Source organism: Notothenia rossii, assembly GCF_949606895.1.
Source record: "Notothenia rossii genome assembly, chromosome: 8".
NCBI classification, from domain to species: domain Eukaryota; kingdom Metazoa; phylum Chordata; class Actinopteri; order Perciformes; family Nototheniidae; genus Notothenia; species Notothenia rossii.
This window is the reverse complement of record NC_136906.1, coordinates 36626974-36647512: the sequence shown is the minus strand read 5'-3', so window position 1 is coordinate 36647512 and position 20539 is coordinate 36626974. Positions and strand designations below refer to the sequence as shown.

At 42.4% G+C, this 20539-nt stretch overlaps 2 protein-coding genes and 2 long non-coding RNA genes across 6 annotated transcripts; all 4 read left to right on the top strand.

Annotated features, from left to right (window-relative positions):
* The first annotated feature begins 1098 nt into the window (after positions 1–1098).
* LOC307016426 lies at positions 1099–2603 on the top strand. Its single transcript, XR_013801802.1, has 2 exons — positions 1099–1233; positions 2068–2603. It is a non-coding gene; the product is annotated as an uncharacterized lncRNA (long non-coding RNA).
* Positions 2604–5664: 3061 nt separating this feature from the next.
* Positions 5665–12950, top strand: LOC307015951. The gene is made up of 3 exons (XR_013801684.1): positions 5665–11139; positions 11324–11475; positions 11559–12950. It is a non-coding gene; the product is annotated as an uncharacterized lncRNA (long non-coding RNA).
* An 8-nt stretch (positions 12951–12958) lies between these two features.
* LOC307015949 (uncharacterized protein) lies at positions 12959–17040 on the top strand. 3 transcript variants are annotated; one of them, XM_079644948.1, is made up of 5 exons: positions 12959–13593; positions 13812–14405; positions 14549–14736; positions 15111–15154; positions 15288–15397. In XM_079644948.1, the coding sequence occupies exons 1-4, from the start codon at positions 13246–13248 to the stop codon at positions 15136–15138; spliced, it is 1158 nt and encodes a 385-aa protein (XP_079501074.1). In that variant the 5' UTR covers positions 12959–13245; the 3' UTR covers positions 15139–15154; positions 15288–15397. The 3 variants fall into 3 exon arrangements, 2 of the variants coding, with proteins under 2 accessions (XP_079501074.1, XP_079501075.1); XR_013801683.1 differs by lacking the exon at positions 15111–15154 and adding an exon at positions 16594–17040 and having other exon boundaries at positions 12968–13593; positions 15288–16339; XM_079644949.1 differs by lacking the exons at positions 14549–14736; positions 15111–15154 and having other exon boundaries at positions 15288–15378.
* Positions 17041–18044: 1004 nt separating this feature from the next.
* Positions 18045–20126, top strand: LOC307015950 (zinc finger protein 862-like). Its single transcript, XM_079644950.1, has 7 exons — positions 18045–18224; positions 18335–18573; positions 18661–18918; positions 19002–19211; positions 19288–19518; positions 19635–19787; positions 19855–20126. The coding sequence occupies exons 1-7, from the start codon at positions 18218–18220 to the stop codon at positions 20029–20031; spliced, it is 1275 nt and encodes a 424-aa protein (XP_079501076.1). The 5' UTR covers positions 18045–18217; the 3' UTR covers positions 20032–20126.
* Positions 20127–20539: the final 413 nt, after the last annotated feature.

Here is a 20539-nt window from a genome sequence, read left to right as displayed (position 1 = left end):
AACTGCAAACTTTTGAACTAACTTGATGGTGAATGATCTGTCGCCATGCCAACGGCATTTGATGACATCCCATAATATGCTTAGATGCGTTGATGGCTGCATCGTTACCAAACCTGTGAAGTTTTGGGCCGTTTGCAGCATTTGAACTGAAGTTGTGAGAAAACCGTGTTTCATGGTGAGCATTGTGTTGCCATGGCAACGGCATTTGAAGAAACCTCAAAACTGTCCCGTAGATGTCTTCACGACTGGACTGTTAGCACACATGTGAAGTTTGAGTACTTTTTTAACCTTTTCATAGGAGTTATAGCGACATCATATTTTATGGCGAGCGATGCGTTTCCATGGAAACGGCATATGGTGAGATTTGGCGTAGAGCTGTTGAGGCATGGACCGATGATATACAAGTAAAGATTGGGGGACGATTGGACCGTGTCGATTGGACTTAGAGCGACATCGTGTTTCATGGCGAGTGGTCTGTCGCCATGGCAACGGCATTTGATGACACCCCATACTACGCTTAGATGCGTTGATGGCTGCATCGTTACCAAACCTGTGAAGTTCTGGGCTGTTTGGAGCATATTTACTGAAGTTATGAGAAAACCGTGTTTCAAGGCGAGCAATCTTTTGCCATGGCAACGGCATTTGAAGAAATCTTAAAACTGTCCCGTAGATCAGCCTTTCCCAAACTCAGGGTCGCGACCCATTTTGGGTCGCGGACCCCTTTTGATTGGGTCGCCAGTTAAATGCATTGCTTGCTACAAACAAGCAGCGTCAGAGCTGATGGCTGCGTTGCAAATATTTTTTTTTTATAATTTTTGTATTTTATTTTTTATTTTTAAAATGAAATTATGCAATATAGCATTGTATATTGAATGATTTAATTTTCTAAATACAAATAAACTAAAAATAAAAAATTGTATTTGTATAAGCTCTGACGCGTCCCTCGCGAAAGTTTTCGCGCTGTCTGTTTATTGTCTGTTCATTAATCGTACATGATGGCAAAAAGATGATACAAAGAGGAGTTTTTAAACGTTGGCTTCACAAAAGCTGTTAGAAATGGAGAGGAGCAGCCTCAGTGTGTTTTATGTGGAGAGGTGCTCAGTAACGAAAGCTTGAAAATGAATAAATTGGACCTGCATCTCCAAACAAAACATCCTCTGCAGGGACAAATCGAAGGATTTTTTCATCTGCAAAGAAGAGTCTTTCAAGAAGCAGTGTTTTGACGGCGGAAAAGTAAGCCACTTATTTTAATCATTTGTTTTGTGTTTTTGTGAGTTTGTCAGGGTCTGTTGTGAAATTGTTTCGTTTATGCAAAGTTGGATGAAATGCAGACTGAGCCCCGGAGCGGACCGCCAGCTGTGCGCTCTCGCGCGTCCTCTACTCGCTCCCGCGAGTGCACTACATTCTGCAGCGGCACAGAGCGGTGTTTCAAAAACAATAACCACAGGAAGATTAGAGGGAAAGTGACAAGTAGTATGAGAAGGAAAGCGAGAGAAAGTATCAGCCGCACGGACGTGACTGCTGCAGTGTGATGCACATAGGGAATAACCCCCATATGTATTCCTATCTTTATTCAAGAGCGTGGTCTTTAAATTTGAGAGCATACTTTATTGATTTCATGTTCAGAATATGTATTTCTTTCCCTCAAACCCTGTCCTCACACTCAAATAGTGCCTGCTTGCGCTTCGATTTGCTCTGCTTCTGCTCAAACTGTACGCTTGCACTCAGATATATTGCTGCGCTTACAGGTTTCCTGTGTTCCAGTTTAAATCCTCCTTGCACTCAGGCTGTTTCTGTGCGCTCGTGAAATGTCTGCTCTCAGATTTCTTCTGTGCGCGCTTGGGTCTTTTGTGCAACAACCCTGTCAAAATCCCTCCGTGGGGATTCCCCACAGCATTGAGTATGTAGTAGCTTTGGATAAAAGCGTCTAACAAGTAACATGTAATGTAATGCGCTATAAATGCGGTTGCCAGGTCCACATTGGGTATACAGCGTACGCCGGCTGGTATTAAAAATCACCCAATAACCCAGCAATGTTAATGATAATATCTTCTCTGTTATTTTCAGGCATTCAAAGGGAACAGAGGGGCACTGAGGGCATCCTATCAAGTCAGCCTCCACAAAAAAAAAGTTAATCAGTTGCCAAGTGTTGGAGTTTCTTTGTCTCTCAGTGTTTTAAAACAGCTCTGTTCATTTAAAAGTGTTTAAAAAATATGTGTACATAGTTTTTGATCTAGTGACAAACTTAATGTTGCACTTCTGATAATTTAAATTTGGTTTCACCTGTGATTAACTGAATACACTTCACTGCACTTCAGTTAGTGTTTTGTCCCTTTCTGTTTCAACATGTTTGTTCTTTGTTCATTTCAAATAGTTTAAAATGGTGTGTACATAGTTTTTGAGCTAGCGACAAACTTAATATTGCACTTTTGATAATTGAAATGTGTACTGTATATACTTGACTGCACGTCCCATGTTTCGTCTTTCTGCTTTGATCCTTATTTTTTTCTGGGCAAGCTCAAAGGGAAGGTTGTTATGGTGAGAAACCTAATTGCTGCGATGCACTTTTATAATTAAATAAATATTTTCATTTACATTTTAAATTCATGGTGTCTTGCATTCTTTGTTTATAACTGTAGATATTATGGAAAATCATGACATTTTTTGAGCTTGGGTCCCTTAGGACCACAACATTTCTGTTTTGGGTCTCATGCTGAAAAAGTTTGGGAACCCCTGTCGTAGATGTCTTCACGGCTGGACTGTTAGCACACTGCTATCTGCTGCTCTGAGCATGTCAGTTGGAGTGATGACATCATCGTGTTCCATTGCACAGGTGTTTATAGTTGAGCTAACGAGGTGCCTAGACTTCAAAGGCTTCATTGTTCTGTATGAGAGATGAACCTCTTACATGTGAACGTTTTGTGGAAGAACGATAACAGATATCTGTGAAATTTCAAAATGTGAAGCATGTCAAGGAAGTTGAGTATCTGAAGTGTAATTCTTGTGTACTTTCGAGTTAATAATGTGGCCTTTTTGGCAGTTTAACTAAAGGTGTTAAGCTGCTGCTGTGAGGAAATATCTGCCTGAAATTACAATGGGCTTTAATGGAGACATGTTGAACGTTTTTGTCACTTCATGACCTCAAGAGGCACTTTGTTTAATTATTTTTTGCTTAATTATTTGTCATTTTTCAAGCTACGAGAGGTTTTCCTACATTTATCATGAAAAATTATGTCTCAAGAATGTAGGGTTTGGGAATTATGGCAGTTTAAAAAAAAAATATCAAGGCACATTTCAAGATTTCTTACCCTCTAGCTGTGACATCACGCACTCTAGTTAATGTTAAAATGTGAAGAAAACCTCTAAAACAAGGTCTAAACAATGTTTAATATCTCTAAAAGTAAGAATCAGATTTAAAAGTTGTTTTACACGAATAATGTCAGAAAGATGTGTAACATTTTAAAGTTGGAATGAGGTTTCTGAGCAAAAGTATGAATGAACAGTTAGCAGTTGAAGTTGCATGAAGATTTGTTGAAATCTGGAGATTTCCTCCATTGACTTCAATGTTAAAAATGTGATGTATTATGGGACGTATCTCTGGAATTATGAAAGTTATGAATGAGAAAAGTAATAGCAATCGATTCCCGACCGAGCTGAACTTTTTGATGTTTGAACGGAGTTTCTGCGATGTTCAATGCGGGAGGAGAAGAGGGCCAAAATAACCCGGCGGAATAATAATAAACTTTTCGTGCGTAGAAGAACAGTTAGTTGGAATTCTGTTAACAGCATTCCCACTAAATAACTTAAATGTAAAAAATTGACAAGAACAATTTCAGGCCCGAAACAGAAATGGTTGGGCAATGAAATTTAAGGGAAAAAGTGTCCCAACCCCTATACTGTATATAAACACATTTCACATTCATATACTTACAACCAATGCCTCTCTACCAAGTCAGAGATGCAAACTTTGACAAGTTTGAGCCTGGTCTTCTCGGTAAGAATGCCATTAGTTTGCAGTTCATCAAATACTTCTGGAATTTTCTTCTTAAGTAGATCAGTTAGGCCATTCAGAAGAACTGGTTATTGTGTAGTCTGAACAAAACAATAAGAGTAAGCACAGCACAAAGTAAAATTCTGGCCTGTGTGATTTTTTGAAACACAATTTAACAAGCATGGTAAATGTATACCTGAGTTTGACAGACTTCTCTTAGGACAGGCTGAAGATCCGGTGCTTCAGAAAAGTGCACTTGGATTCGTCAAAGTTACTGATTCTCACTTCTATCAATATCTATAAACTCTTGGAAGTCTGTGCTGTATTTTAAAATCCTATCAAGGACAAATCCAAATGTACCTGTTACTTCCAGGAGATGGTCTGTGCTTTGGACACTGTAGATTTTTCTTTTAATTTCCTTTCCATTCTTAAATGAAATTGCTAGGACTTTAACAAATTCCTGCTTCTCATTCCCGCTTCCTGTAATTATAAGAAAAAGTTCATCCTGATGTTGACTAATCATATTATGCCAGATTAAATTAAATGCCATCATCTATCATCTTCTAGTTAAACCCATTAATACACACCTTATATAAATTATAAGCAGTATGGTAATTTTAAGTTAATTATCTTCACCCATAAAGACAACTTCTAGAGAAGCACAGGGGAGATTCTGCTCAGCCTCCAGTTGCGTTTACTCCTGGAAGCTGGGTATTTCTTTACATTTTTTATTTGTATTAAAAAACATCTCTCCGCTGTTGTCAGTGAGTATTTTACAAAGACTGACACAGCGCCCCTCTTAATTAATCTGTGGTGAAACACAGTATTGCACGCTACACTCACTCTATACTACACCCGCAGTCCGCTGTGTCAGGGACATGTCAAGAGGCGCTTTCACACCGCAGTACTTTTCCCACAAAGGTTCATCAGAACTTAGTTCTCATGAACTAAGTACAGATCGCGTTCACACCGGAATAAGTCCCTGAGGGAGGATTAGGCAAATGAAGCCGCTGACGTCACTTCGTCTTCTTCTGCTTTGGGTTTACTGGCAAGCCTATACTATACTATTCACGGCGTATACTGCCGCCCAAAATCCCCGGCCGGAAGTCCCCGGAGTTAGGGACTGGCGTCAGTAGAAGCTGCTGGGAATCCCAGCAGCTTCTACTGAAGCCTTCAGAGTAAACGGCCAGAACGCCGACACCTCCTCATCTCCACCGCTCCCATGTATAATGTTGTGTTGACATAAGTTAGTCTCTCTGCGTTTCCGCGCTGGGCTAATGCTAATGCTAATAATGATAATAAAATGGCGGCTTCACAAACGTTTTTGGGAGTTTGACGGGGCGTGGTTTGCATTCCGCCCAACCAATCAGACACAGGGACCTTTTTCTTCCACGAAAGTCCCAGCTCTCTAGCAGGGACTGAAAAGGGGGTAAAAAAGGTTCTGATGAACACATTTTAGTTCTGGCTCTTTTTGGTGTGAACGCGACTATATATATACTATATCAGAACTAAAGTGGGAAAAGTACTGCGGTGTGAACGCGCCTATTGAAAGCCCGCCGGCCTTCCCTTCCGATTATTTGATTGGTCGGAAGGGAAAGGCCGGCGGGCTTTCCTTCCGACCAATCAAATCGTGTCTGACCTGCCGTGCATGACGCTGCGTCTCACATACACAAGTTGCCGTAGCGACAAGAGGCAGATATGAAATCTCCCTTCTACACAATAATATTTGCAAATATAGAGTAGTGGCTGATGTTTTAGTCAGAAACAGGTAAACTGCAGTGTACACTTACTACTAATAAATAACTTTAGTGCGAGTAAGTTACTTATTTGCACTGTAAGAGACTGTATATCAACGCAGCCTCTGTTGGTCTGCTCACTCGCACTTTCTCGCCACATCTGGCCGAACAATGAAACTTAGCCAAAGTAAAATATTTATTTAGACCCCTAGCTTGCTCACATTATGACAATATATCCAGGGGTGAAAGTGGTTTGAATTTCTTGCAGGTACTATAATGCTACCCCGACCTTCATTGGTTCATATTGTTCTCCTCCCGCCCCCAGCTTCATGCATCCCTGAACACAAACTTCACATTTTTAATGTCTTTATGGGGTAGAAATTAGAAACACTTGACAATATGTATAGTCAATTATTTATTTTCAATTGTGCATACAACTTGTGTCAAAACTTAACAGACCATTAGCAAGGCATGTTGAGGGACGTAAACTACACACTTTTCCACATTTTCCACAGAGGGCTGAAGTAGCTCTCCTCTTCTGTGTACCGGCGAGCCATGCAGCTTGTTGAGTGGGCTGCTCTTCTTCCTTTGCCCAGCCAGGTCTTCACATAAGGCAGTGGATCCCACTGTCTGCATGGTGGTCCCACAGAGCTGATGAAAAGGAGATTTGCTGCATTTTTTGTTGTAAGTTTGCTCCTATACTCAGTTATGATGTTATTCATTGTGCTGAACCCCCGTTCACAGTCAGCATTGCTTGGAGACAGTGCCACTGCCATGAGCAACTTCTTCATTTTGTTGGGAATGTTTCTTCCTCCACTGGCCTTGTATTCTGTGAATCCAAGATGGGCCTATTGTTGGTTCACATGTAGGACATCACACAAAGCCCTCACCTCATTATCTCCAAATCGAGGATTGTCATGGTCCCAGTTGTCAGGGTTGAGGACTGCCATTTGATTGATAAGGCTGTTATAAGCCTCTTTTCGGTTGGCTGCAACACTGGCCTGTGCTCTGTTTGCTGTGGTTGTGAAGAGTCTTTTTTTCATATTGTCTGCCATTGTCTGCCTGTTATTGTATATGTAATATTTTTCACTCCCTTCTCTTTTTCAAGTGAGGGTGCATAACATTCAACTGGGACCCTTATGCACCCCCGTAGAACCGGGCCTGGAGGTGGCCAAACTACGGCCCGCGGGCCACATGCGGCCCGTTGATGTGTTTAATGTGGCCCGTCCAATATTGGTATAAATGAGCCAGGGTTCCCGCGCTGATCTTAAAAAGCCTTAAAGTCTAAAATACAACGATCCAATTTTTATTTATGTTATCCCCCACTGTCTACACGCCGCGCGCGCCGCGAAAAGTCCCTTCCTCCCTGGTCGTCGCAGCTGCGCGTGGACGTCGCCCCGCGCGCGGGAGAATGAGATTAAAACAACCCTCAGCCCGACATGAATCAAGACGGAACCAAAGAATGCCCTCCGGCCCGGCTGTCACATTGATACATCATTGTGGCCCCTGAGCCAAAAAGTTTGGCCACCCCTGTTGTAGGACATTAACGATAAAACAGAATATTGTTGTTCTACTTTTAGACATCTCGACATCGACTGGGGATCGACTGGTTGGGCACCCAATATAGAGATATACAGTTTGCTAGTTAGCTAACTTATTATATTCATCATGGCCAGTGCTTGAATTGGGCCGGTACTCACCGGTACGCAGTACCGGCACTTCTGATTTTTACCCATGTGGTACCGGCACTTCTTACTGAGTACCGGCAAGTTGCCGGTACTCAGTAAAATGCCGGTACTCAGCCGCCGGCAATATACGTATATATTGTGAACGCAACGCAGCGCAAATTTGGGTCTGACTCTGCCTCACAGAGGGTGACTGGCTGTCTACATGACGTGGCCTGCCAACATTGCCACTTTCATACAGATCATACTAATGCCCTCGATTGGTCTGTCATTCAAGCTCGGGAGGGTGTGTGTTGGTGTATGTGTGGCGCGAGCGAGCGAGAAAGCGCGCGCACCGGTTACGTGTATTGTTGTTAGCATCTGGTGCTAGCTAGCTGCGCTAACGGATATAAGGAGCTGTTTCAACAACAAGGTGGAGGGACAGTCCTTTGCTGTCAGACTGAGAGGCTGATAACTACAGCTCTGGTGAGGTAAATTACTCTCTGAGTCTTTAGATATTTAACTTCGTTTAAGTTATCTCAGTGGGTCTCAAACGGTTCGTTCACCATTTATGTAAACACATATTTCCATTTGAGGGGGTAGTGATTAGTAAAATATGCATGAATAATACAAACAAAATGTTAACTAGGTGAAAAAAGGTAAGATAAACTTGTTGAGAGCTAAAACTAGTCTTTGCTGTTGCCTCAAAGAGGAGCAGGGGGGAGAGGAGGGAGACAGGAGAGGCCGATTCAGGAGCCCAGACACACTCACAACTATAAATGAACCAAAAACAAATAAATAAACAAGTTTCAATGTTTTTTCATATTGGATATTGTATGTTATTAGTTATGGCCATGTACTTATGATTTTATGATTATTTAAATGTATACATTTTTGTTTCATATGGGTGTAGTCTCTTTATTTCCCCCTCAAAATGCACCAGATTGATGTATTTAAGTCCAACATTTAAAAAAAAATCTTACCGGGGGAGCATGCCCCCGGACCCCCCTATAGGATTTGAGACCCGGCCTACTGTTCCCAAATAGATTTGCAATTTTTTTTAAATAGTAACCCATCTCCATATGTTTCTTTTTGGGTAGTAGATTTAAAGAGGGCTATCACTTTGTGCAGCAACGCTATTGACAAATAAATCCAGCAAAATGGCACAAAAAACTGGTAGTGGCCTCAGCCAGTAGGAGTCAAGCTTTACTTTCTTTTATATCCATAAAGAAAAAGTAAATCTGTTTACAGTTGTTTCATTATGGATGTTGAGAGGTATCCATATATCTCTTCATTTTGCTCTCAAAGTGCACCAGATTGATGCATCTAACTTCAATATTTTAAAATAAATGTTCCCGGGGGAGCATGCCCCCGGACCCCCCCTAGACTAGAGGGTGTCAGGTCCACTCCCCACTTATAAAAATAGCACTTTACCACTGCACCCCCTCTAATCTCAGATGCACCCTTAGTCATTTTGTTTAAGTACAGTGAGCCTTTCTAAAATATACAGTAAAGAGACAAACCCACCAGCATTATAGGATATACTATGACTTTGTGCCAAATACTTGTTGCTGATTTAGAGTACTGGCACCTTTTTTATTCCAATTCAAGCACTGATCATGGCCAGGTTCATGTCCATTCTCTGGGCTAAATAAGCATCATCACCTGTGTCATCTGTGGGCGTTGTTTTTCAAATTTTAAGCATATTCTGAGTTTCTTCATCTCTCTCCTTTCTCTTAAACATCTGAAGAGTCGTCGTTTGCATTTTTGCTTTAATTACCACGTAGCCTAATTTTCTAGCTGTCATTCAGTCACTCCATTCTTTTCTCCTCCCGCTGTTCTGATCAAGTGGGAAAAAGCTAATATGTGACCCGCTCTATCGAAATCAGTCGGAAGTCGCAACGGCTCATTTCAAAATAAACGTGGATTTGCGTAAAAAAATAGTTTTTCGGGGTTCGGGTGTTTTGTTTGATTTTAAATAAACAAAGTCTTGGCTTTCAGAATATGAAACTTGTTTCGACAAATTCAGATGATAAATACAACTTAGAAGCTTGTAACGGCATAATTACAAGCGGAGAACGGAGTAACTTGAGGTCACAGCAGGCATAACAACAGCCGGTGTTTCTCGTTACTGTTTTCCCCGGGACACAAACACAATACGCACAAACGCAAAAATACACAAACACACACATGTATACACACACACACACACACACACACACACACACACACACACACACACACACACCAAAAACAAACCAAAATATCTGCCCTTCGTAGTATAAATTCCACGGGTGGAGCTGTCAATTCTTCCTGGTCCTCCGGACCGCCTGGAAATCTCTTACCGGTACTAAGGACCGGGTAGGACCGGCACACTTTCAACACTGAATATATCTGCTCACTTTGTTAAAAACGTTTTGTTTCTGTATTAATTACCTAGAGTTAGACTCTCCTCCGCTGACATCCATCCTCAGCAGAAAGAGGTGAAATGGCAGTTGGGACATTTGATGGACAGTTGGACAGTTGAAAAATGATACATTTGAAATAACTCAACCGTGATTGGGCAGGACAGTGGAGTCATAGAGATATAAGAGTTAAGACACTCCCATAGACCTCCGTTGTAAAAAATGGCGGCGCCTACTTCCGGGGTATGGACATCAAAATAGTTCAAAATATTGTCATTTGGGCGTTGAACCTCATTCACTTACATTACGGCGCGTCGAGTATTTCCAGAGGTAAGTTGTTGAAATATCGAACTCTTTTGAATTGTCAAATGTTTATATTGTCTCAGAGGCCCTTTATGATGCTTGTACTGGTCTTCATTTGTATATGCACAGCGTAATTATCTATATTTTATCTTGGTTGTTACAACCAATTTTGCTAGCATTGCCTGCTAGTTAGCTAGCGCGACTTCGTCAGCTTTGAAGGTAAGATTTCAGTAATGAATCGCTAGCAGCTTATATATCAATGATGCTGGGTAACTAACAAGCAGGATTTAGATTGATTATGTGTTTTTGTTTTTGTTTTGGCTTTTATCTGCTAAACCTGACCGTGTCAGCCATCCTTAGTCGGCTTTTTCTGTATGATATGACTTAACTGCTAGCACTACTAGAAATGAGGTGGCGTTTGTGATAAATATTTCATTTAATATTTAATTGAATTTTGGGATATACTAACATTTCATTATGTGACATGTTGACTGTACTTAGTTTTTTTTTGTACTGTTCCGTGTTAACTCATCTGTACTGTACAACTAGCCTAGCGCTACTTTTTAATGCTTGATGGCATGCTAGGATAGATTCCTTTCTATTGTAATGTACACACTAGTTTAATGATTGTTCTTCAAAGGTATTATTCAGTCCTAAAAAGATAATAGCCTACTGAACAGGCTACTCTACAGCAGTGAATGAAGGATGAGCCTAAAACATGGTCATGCATCCAAAATGTTTATTTTTAACAAAATAAACACTTTAAAAAAGATAATAAGCACTTTTTTTTATTTAGCCTTATATGTCAGCCATGGCTGTTGCTGCTTCTGCTGGCGGAGGCTGCTGCTGCTGAAGGAGGGTGCTGCTGCTGGAGGGTGCTGCTGCTGGAGGAGGGTGCTGCTGGAGGAGGGTGCTGCTGCTGAAGGAGGCTGGTGCTGGCAACGGCTGCAGCTGATGACTGCTGAAAGAAGAGGAGGCTGGAGGCTGCTGACGGTGGACTGGGAATGGAGATGCCAAGTACATCGATGGCAACGAGTAAGGTGTTTGGCAGTGGCGTAGATGTTATGACCTTCGGTGCAGAGGTCTGTTGGGTCTTCTTTGCCTTCTTACTCTGACTCTTGCTGCCAAGATACCCTTTATGTTTATCCTTCCTTCAGCCCTGATGCACTTTGATGCAATCCTTAACCTCAGCCTGATGTATGTTGAGAGGATTTTTTTCTTCAGGTCATGGCATGAGGGAAGGTTGCTGTCCAGCAACATGGCTTCTTGTTCCAGCTGTGACACTGCATTTGAGGACTCCATGAGGGAATCGTCGTCTTCACACGGAACAGCTGCTCCACGTTCTGAACAAGGGTGAAAACCTCATCAGATGGACGGTAAAGTGCACCCCTTTTAAATTATTTTAATACCAGCAGACCAGCTCTCTCATTTTCACCATCACTGACATTTTTCACTATAGGGCACACTGGCATCTGTCACAAAGTGAGAAGCTGATGACCCTTTTCACGATGTATCCTGCAAGGTGGTATAGCGCACAGGACTCGGTTTTAGTGATGTCAGGTGGTGTTGTCAGGTCTACCAGCTGCTCTACTCTCAGAACGTCAGGAGGACTGCAGCTGCTGTTCTGCGTGTCCAGGAAGTCTGCCAAGTGGTCTGATCCATCCTCCACGTAACTGCCAGTATGCACTGGCGATAGGAACTGGCCCACGGTGACAGCGCACAGTGCATATTGGAACTCTACAGGTGTTGGGACAGAGTTCCTCAGACGAATGGACGAAAATGTGTTTTCCAGGCAGTCTTGAGTGAAGCGGCTTGTGAGAACAAATTTGTGCCCTTGTCTCAACAGGTCATGCTGGACCTCCAGGATTGTTGTTGTGGCCATCACCAGTCCTGTCTGGACTGGTTTCCAGCTGCCTTTGGGACCGATCTTCAGGCCCCGAAACAGATGGTTTTTTGTAAATAGTTTCTTACCCTAACCCTTTTTTGTAAATAGTATAGCTTTTTTATAAATAGTTGCTTTTTTGTAAATAGTTGTTTGTAAATATTTGTAAAAATGTTTTTACTTTGTTCTTCCTGTTGTTCTTGTTCAAACACATATATCAATTGTTCATCCACTGTTGTGGTAAAATGATATTCATAGTCTTAACATGATCATGCTACCCATGCTAACATGAACACAAGCGTTTCCCTCCAAAAATGTAAAACGTATCGCTACCAAGCTTTCTGTTGTCACCCTGCCTCTCCAAATACAAAACTGTCAATAAAAAGTATGCAATAATGCAATTACAGCTGAAAAAGTACTTGGGTGTGTGTGTTTTTTTTAATATATATTTACCATTCAATAACGCAATCGCTGCTGTCTGTCTGTGACAGTCGCAGTTTGATCTCAGTGTGTCTTATAAACTGTAGGGGCAGGGGAAAAGGTTAAGACATGTAGTTTAGAATGAATTGAAAAATCTATGATGCATGTGTATTATCCTCGCAACTACAGTCATTAAATGTCCACTTTTGTGTAAGGTTTGAGGGTGTGGTTCTGCAAGCCTCATTTGCAGATTCACCTGTCGCGGCGCGCCCAGAGGCTTTTTAGTGGGCGCGTCACCGGGATGCCAGGGGTGGTTCCAGGGTGGTTCTCACGGGAGGAGGAAGCGTATGTGTGGTGAATGCGGTTATTCAGCGGGATATTTAAGTTTTCTCAGCATGTCTATATATGTTAAAATGCAACGGGGGAAGTAACTGAAAGTAACCGTATGTGGATATTGCATTGACCAACCTCGAAGCACGTCTCCCTGGAGAGGACGCGCACAGTGAGAGAAATTCTCTCCAAGACAGGGTGAGATCGCTCCTTTGTGCCACGCCGATCATCGTGTTTTCCTTTTTTGTGGATTATAGCCTGAAAAGGCCTACAAAACATTTCTGTTTTGGCCGCCGATGGTCGGCCAAAAAAAAAAGGTGCAACAACCTTTTTTTTGTATCAATGAACTACACTATGGCCTGGATTAAGCAGTAAAGACAATTTCAATGTACAGATGTAGCACTTCATTTCAGATTCCAGTTTACAGCTTCCTGCCTAAGACCTGCCAAAGACCAGTATAGAGCTCCTGCGGTCACGTGACTTTTGGTTATCAGCCACCATTTTGGCAGTAAACATGACGACCGGCGCCAGCGTTTTCCTACCGTGCGAGTATACATCTCATTTTAATTCAAGTGAAATTCGGCTTTATAGTACAAAATTAGAAAGATTAAATATAAGCGACCCATATAATGCACCCGGTGTGCTTTTCAAGAGCATAACCTCCTGCTCTGAAGACGATGTACCCGACTTGCGCTACGCGGACATCCACAGCTATCTTGTAAGCTTTCCATCAGTGTACTCAGGAGACTCCCTCAGAGCTTACAAAAGCTTGGAGGCTTACAAATGGTGTCAGTCCGGCTTCGTAAACAACATTCAACTGTGGAGTCTTACATCCAAAAACTTCGGCATCATCACTGCAAGGGTAAGTATTAAATTATTCCAGTTTGATAGGCAGTGTCACGTTAGCATTGTTTGTTTATTAGCTTGTCTAGCTACGGCAGTGTCACGTTAGCATGTTTGTTTATTAGCTTGGATAGCTACTGCAGTGCGTCTGAAACTAGTTTGTATTTTTGAACGTACTCAACCAAAGTGGCTGGCGTTTTTAACCTTTATTTATCTATTTTTGAATTTCATATATAGGTTAATCACTCCCAAAGGCTTAATGAAAGTCAACTAAAGCCATGGGTGGTGGTCAGGAACGACGGTGTTGTGCTGGGAGCCCACTGCAACTGCACAGCGGGACTCGGGGAGAGCTGCTCTCATGTGTCAGCTGTTCTCTTCAGTCTGTGGGGAAAAAACAACGAAAGGCACGAGGAGATCAGCTGCACATCCAAGAAATGCAAGTGGGCCTCTCCCAGTGAGGATGCTGCGAAGAATGTGGAGTACCTGCAGGGCAAGGACATCATATTCAACCATACTCAACAAAATAAAAAGGGGAATTCCACCAAGGGTACCTCTGCGCCGGCATCTCGCCCACCCCTGACTGCTGCTGAGCAAACACAGCTCTACAAAAATCTCTCACAGTGCCGGACTCAAGATGGGAAGTCCTGCAGACCTGCAGTCCTGTCAGTTGTTCGCGGGTACGCCACATCCTATGTACCCAAGACTGTCAAGCTAGATTTACCTGAACCCCTTACCAGTCTGTACGACAAGAAGGCAAGAGACCTGAACCTGGCTGAATTACAAGAGCGTGCAGAAGGAATATTTGAGGACTTGACTGTCACTGAAGAACAGGTACAGAACATATTCTGTTTATGCGTATGCGTATTCTGTTTACTAATGACTGAAATCTAAGATCTACCATGTTATGTGCACGTGTACTGTGTGTGCTAACTTGCAATGTAAATGAGAAAATGTTTGGATTGCCATGCTTTCAGAGTGATATTGTAGAGGAGGAGACCCAAGCCCAGTCCAAGTCCAGAATTTGGTTTGATCAAAGGAGTGGTAGGGTGACAGGATCTACCTTCAGAGCAGCAACAAGAACAGACCTCAGAAAACCAGCAGTGTCTCTCATAAGACAGATATGTGACCCAAAGTCCCATGTTTTCAGCAGTGAGGCTACCAGGTATTCATGAGCATAGAGAATTCCAGCCAATGTCAACATGCAGTTGAACATCCTAACATACTCCAAATAGCATCCCAAAAGTTTCTGCCTTGTTGTAAGGTGTCAGCTGATGTTCATCATCCCAAAAGTAATGGGCATATGCATTTGATTACTTATTGTATGAAACATTGTGACATGTGCATCAGCAGACACCTTACAATACAGCTGTATCATGTGGGATGATATAAAATGCCACATCTTCACAACAAGTCAAGGGTAGTGTGTGTGAGCATTACAACTGCATGTTGAAATCAGCTGGAATTTCCCTGTAAACTAAAATAGGGTGTGCAGTGTGTAATCTCTTCTATGTATGTGTTAACTTGTCATTTCCATAGGGTGTACAAGGAAATTAGTGTGAGGTGAATGAAGGGTAAATGCAGTAAGTACTAGGCTATTCTTTAAAAAGAAGTGTAAAACCAAGTACAGCAGTAAACATTTGTAAAGGGCAGGGAGGTAGCAATGTGGGGTGGCATTACTATTGTCCAAAACTCATATTTACATTGTTTCTTCAGATGGGGATGCAAGAATGAAGAACTGGCCAGAAAATACTACGAAATGCAGCATCGCCTATCACACACAGACGTCCTGGTGCGACCAGCCGGATTTAGAATTTCACCTCTGCACCCATTTATCGGGGCCTCACCTGATGGGTATGTGTCCTGTAGCTGCTGTGGTACAGGGGTCTTAGAAATTAAGTGCCCATTTTCTGCAAAGGAGCTTTCTGTCAATGAAGCTGTAAATTCTGTTGCACACTTTTGCCTTGAACAAGATTCCCAAGGAAAAATTAGACTTAAGCGAGACCATGCATACTTCTACCAAGTGCAGATGCAGCTATTTGTTACCAAATTGGCATACTGTGATTTCATTCTGTGGACTGAAAAGGAAGGTGATTCACCCTTTGTGGAACGCATTACATTTGACCCAGAATTCTTTCACAAAGAACTTGAACTTGCTCGTGACTTCTTCCTAAAATGCATCATCCCAGAGCTGTTAGGCAAATGGTTTTCTGCACCAAAACAAGCAACAAGCACCGATCCCCAGCAACAGTGGTGCTACTGCCGTGCACCTGCGGCAGGGAACATGCTTGTTTGTGCCTCAGGGTTCTGTGCCGTGAAGAGGTTCCACCAAACCTGCCTTCGGATGAAAAGGGTACCGAAACAGTGGGTGTGTCCTAGTTGTAGGAAACTAATCAATGCCCAAAAGAAAAAAAACATAATTACTTAGCAGTGTTTCCCACACAATGTTAATACTTGGGCGGGCCGCCCAGGTATATTAAGGCCCGCCCAAGTATATTTCGGACCTTTTTTTATTTTTTTTATCCGTCCGCGAGCGACGCCATCTGCGAGTGATTAACTAATGGACAATGAGCCCTCGCTCTACGTCTCCTGTGCCTGTTCGCTCTGCGGTTGATTAACTAGGGGACAATAATCCCCCCCTGTTCGCTCTGCGATCGATTAACTAGTGTATGATCCCTCGCTCGACACCTCCTGTTCGTGCTGCCATCGCGTGGAGGGAAACGAGAAACGGAGAAGACGACGTTAATTTAGAAGACGCGGACACTAAGGTGAAGTAACTATTTTCTCCTTATTGTGTTGTTGTTTTCTGACTTTGGTAGGAGATTCGAATTATTTGAAGTTAGTGGCAACTAAGAGTGTATTTAACGTAACCAGGCCAACTTTGCTGCGTGCAAGTTACGTGTGCTAAATTAAATATAAAAAAGATTATAATTTGTTTTCTCTTCGGGCTATGCCAGTTAGAAGGACACAGATTAACTTTAGCTAATGTTAGACTGTTAATTTCCCCTGCATTACTCCTCAGATATGAGTATTCAAAAATATTTTAAGAGAATACGGCGTGAGGATGAGAGACGAGGAGAGGAGGAGAGACCACAGGTAACTTAGCCAATGTTAGCATTTTGCTTGCAATGGCAATAATAAATGCATAAGTCTCAATAATGATATATGTCGGTTCATTTGACCTGAAATTATACAATTGCAGTCAACAGTGAGTTGCAATGCAGAGACCAAACTAGATTCAAGCTTGTTTTCAATTCTAGCCGGTGGTCAGTGAAGATGCTGGCACAACTAGTCAGAGTACTGAGGGAGAGGCAGCAGGTCCCAGTGTGGTAGAAGCAGCAGCAGGTCCCAGTGTAGAAGCAGGTGCAGGTCCCAGTGTGATACAAGCAGCAGCAGGTCCCAGTGTGGTACAAGCAGGTGCAGGTGAACAAGCAGCACAGTTCCAAGCATCCCAGACACATACACAGACATAGTATAATAGCAAGGAGAACTCTACCATTTAAATGCAGTAATAACTGCATTATTTTCAGATTCCAAGCATCGCCACTCAGGATGGAACCCTGATTGGCTTAAAATGCCACAGTTCAAGAATTGGCTCTACCTCACCCAGCATGGTATGAATGGCATTTGCAAGTTCATATTTGTAATAAAACTTATTTTTTGTAAGAATTAACACGTTTTTCTTTTTAAAAAGGAATGTTTTGCCGAATCTGCAGGCAACACAAGCCTCCAATAAAGAAAGGCCCCTTAAAACGGGCTTTCATAGAAGTTGGGATTCTTGTTTTCCGCAAGGATTATATCGAGCGCCACATCTCCTCAGAGCCTCATCAATATAGTGTAAAGCATCAGGTCTCACTTGCATCAGGTATATCATTTTTTTATGTAAAGCTAATTTCTGCAACCTATCAACCATGTTTGGCTCATATAATGAATTATGTCTTTGCCCTTGGTCTAGGCTACTCAGTGATGCAGGCTTTTGAGCCCACAGTTATTATGGAGCATGAGGCCGTCATAGGTGGATTCAAATGTCTTTACTGGCTAGTAAAGAATGAGATGGCTCACCACACCAACTACCCTAAGCTCTTAAGTTTAGCTCAGCTTTTGGGTTGTGATTACTTTGAAAAGCTGAAGGTAAACCTAGTACAAAATGATGCTTGTGAAACTAAGAACTTTAACCAGCTAAATGTTAAATGATCTCTTTTTCTCAGGTGGATCAAAGAAACAATTATCAATCACACAGAATAGTGGATGAAATGCTGGAGATCCTTGCAGAGATAGTAGAGTCGCCTATTTTGGAAGAGATAAGGTCATCTCAAGCAATCAGCCTAGAGGTTGATGAAACCACAGATGTATCTGTAAACCGCCAGCTGGATTGACATGTTAGGTGGGGTATTTTTTAAAGGAATGATGTGCATTTAAATAAAGGCCTAGTTAAACTTAATATTTATTAATATGTGTGAAAACCTATACATTTTTATTTTAGACACCTGGATAAAGAGGGTTATGTTTTCAACCACTTCCTTGACCTGGTAACTCTGGAAGATGGGAAAGCTGACAGCGTTGTTGCTGCCATCAAGAGTGTACTACAGAAGAAGGATCTCCCGGTAGACAGGCTCTATGGACTCGGGACAGACGGTGCAGCAGTGATGACGGGTATGGAGTTTATTGTTAAATCTAATGGATTGTGTGAAATGTATATTGTCAGCTGTTATTAAAGGAAACAAAATGACGCCCTCAACACTGCATTTAATTCTTAAACTTAGGCCGTCTGAATGGAGTGGCAAAGCAGCTCACAGACAGTTTTCCAAAGCTGGTTTCTGTAGCGTGTGCTGCTCACAGACTAGCACTGGCATGCAAAGATGCCTCAAATGCTGTCAGGTATATGGCAAACTTCAGGAACCACCTGCAGGGACTGCACCTATTCTTCCGAAATAGTGCAAATAGGTCAGCCACACTGAGTGCTACCGCTACCACTCTTGGTCTGAACGACTTGAAAGTCAAGGTGTGTTTTCACCTATTTTCATAATACTATTTTGGTGTCATATTATTTACATATATTTTACTTACCAGTGTTTCTACTTGTTCTTAGGAGGTGAAAGATACAAGGTGGCTATCGCAGCACCTAGCCGTTCAAAACCTCCAGAGGAACCTTCCAGCTGTGCTGGCTGCTCTGGCGGAAGAAGCGAGCACAAGGAAGTGCCCAGTGGCCAAAGGTCTATACACCTTCTGTGCCACATACCGCTTTGTGGCTGCCCTCTACCTTCAGGCAGATGTGCTGCCCCACATTGCAATGCTGTCCAAGGTGTTTCAGAGAGCTGATGTGAACTTTCTCCACATAAAGGAGCAGGTAGATTACAAAGAAATGCATTTGATGCTCCCAGTTATTTGCATTATCCATCCTATTATATTGTTGTCTTTTTCCACATTTAGGTGCCAGTCACACTTGTTACTCTGAGGAGAATTCTGGAGGCAGGCGAGACCCCACTCCCCGGAACGTTCCTTGCTCGCCTACACCAAGACTTGGACAACCCAGGTGGACTTGGGGCGTTTAGCATTGCCGGAGAGGAGGAGAGGATCAGGAGGGGACACGGAATTCTGGAGCGCCCCCAGGAAGATATGTGGGCCAGATTTGTCAGAGATGTAAATACATCCCTTCTTACTTTTACATTCCAATATTTATTTTCCTTGAACTGAAAAATGTATAATATCATTCCAGGTCCTCAAACCTTACATCTGCAGCCTGGAGAGCAACATTGAGAGCAGGTTCCAGCATATTGAAGTGCTGGGGGCCTTCAGTGTCCTGGGTCCAAAGGCAGTTACCTCCAATGATGTAACCAACATTTCAATGTTGCAGACCCTTGCCAACAAATTCATCCCAGGGCAGGATGCCACAGTTATCCAAGAGTGGACCTCCTACAAGCAGCATGTTCTTGAAGGAACATTTAAGGTTGGTAAATACCTAAATTAATATGAACTTGACGGTTAGAATTGCTTGTTTTGACATCTGTAAATGTTTCAATTATACTGTATACTCATTTGCCCTGCCTTGGCTAATCTCTGAAGGACAAGACACAAGCTGAGATCATGCAGCTCCTGGCCAGTGAGAAGGACGAATGGGCAGAAATATACCCAAACCTCAGCCTTCTCTCTTCAGTGGGGTTGGTCATCCCTGTCTCCAGTGTAAACTGCGAGAGGGATTTTTCTACGATGAACAGGGTAAGTGTCATTCCCTGTTGCATGTCATTCTGTATAGTTCATTTAAAACAAACTGTCTGTTTTACAGGTGAAAACTGACATGAGAAACCGACTGAAAGGGGAGCACCTGGCTGCATGTATGCGGATAGCAGTCAGTGGACCAGCACCAGAGGCATTCCCATACACACAGGCGTTGGAGCTGTTCTTCAACAAACCCAGATGGATTAAGTGCTCTGACAAACAGTGCCATCTTTGTACAAAATGAATATTGCCATACAGTAATGTAAAGTTAATGAATAAACATGTTGTTAAAACTTGTTGTTTGTCACATGTGTTGCACGTCACAAAGCCCGCCCCGCGGTCCGCCCGCACCGCGCTCCGCTCGCAGCCCCCCCCCCCCCCCCGGCACCTTCCCCCCCAAGTATATTTCAGATCTGTGGGAAACACTGCTTAGTCTTACTTACTTACGAAAAGTGTGAATATGAATGAGCTGATGCAATGTCAATATTTTATTAATTAATAAACAACTGTTAAACCAATGTCTTCTGTGTCTGTAGCAGTATCTGTAGCGCTCTTAAAACATGGATAGGTCACTCAAATCTAGTGAGTGAGAAAAGTAGTCACAACAAACAAGTGAGAAGCGAATCAAAAAGGTTTATTTTCTGTTGACGCACAAATTCATCACTCAAAGGGCACCACAGAATCAGGTACATTTGTTAGTCCACAACATACACTCACAATTTTATCAAGATAAGTAACATCATTTTCTTTCT

Coding starts and splice junctions, on each gene's coding strand:
- LOC307015949 (XM_079644948.1), top strand. CDS start 13,246: ATGACGACCGGCGCCAGCGTTTTCCTACCGTGCGAGTATACATCTCAT. Junction 13,594..13,811: donor TCGGCATCATCACTGCAAGG/GTAAGTATTAAA, acceptor TTTCATATATAG/GTTAATCACTCCCAAAGGCT. Junction 14,406..14,548: donor TGACTGTCACTGAAGAACAG/GTACAGAACATA, acceptor CCATGCTTTCAG/AGTGATATTGTAGAGGAGGA.
- LOC307015950 (XM_079644950.1), top strand. Junction 19,212..19,287: donor GGGCCAGATTTGTCAGAGAT/GTAAATACATCC, acceptor ATATCATTCCAG/GTCCTCAAACCTTACATCTG. Junction 19,788..19,854: donor ATTTTTCTACGATGAACAGG/GTAAGTGTCATT, acceptor TCTGTTTTACAG/GTGAAAACTGACATGAGAAA.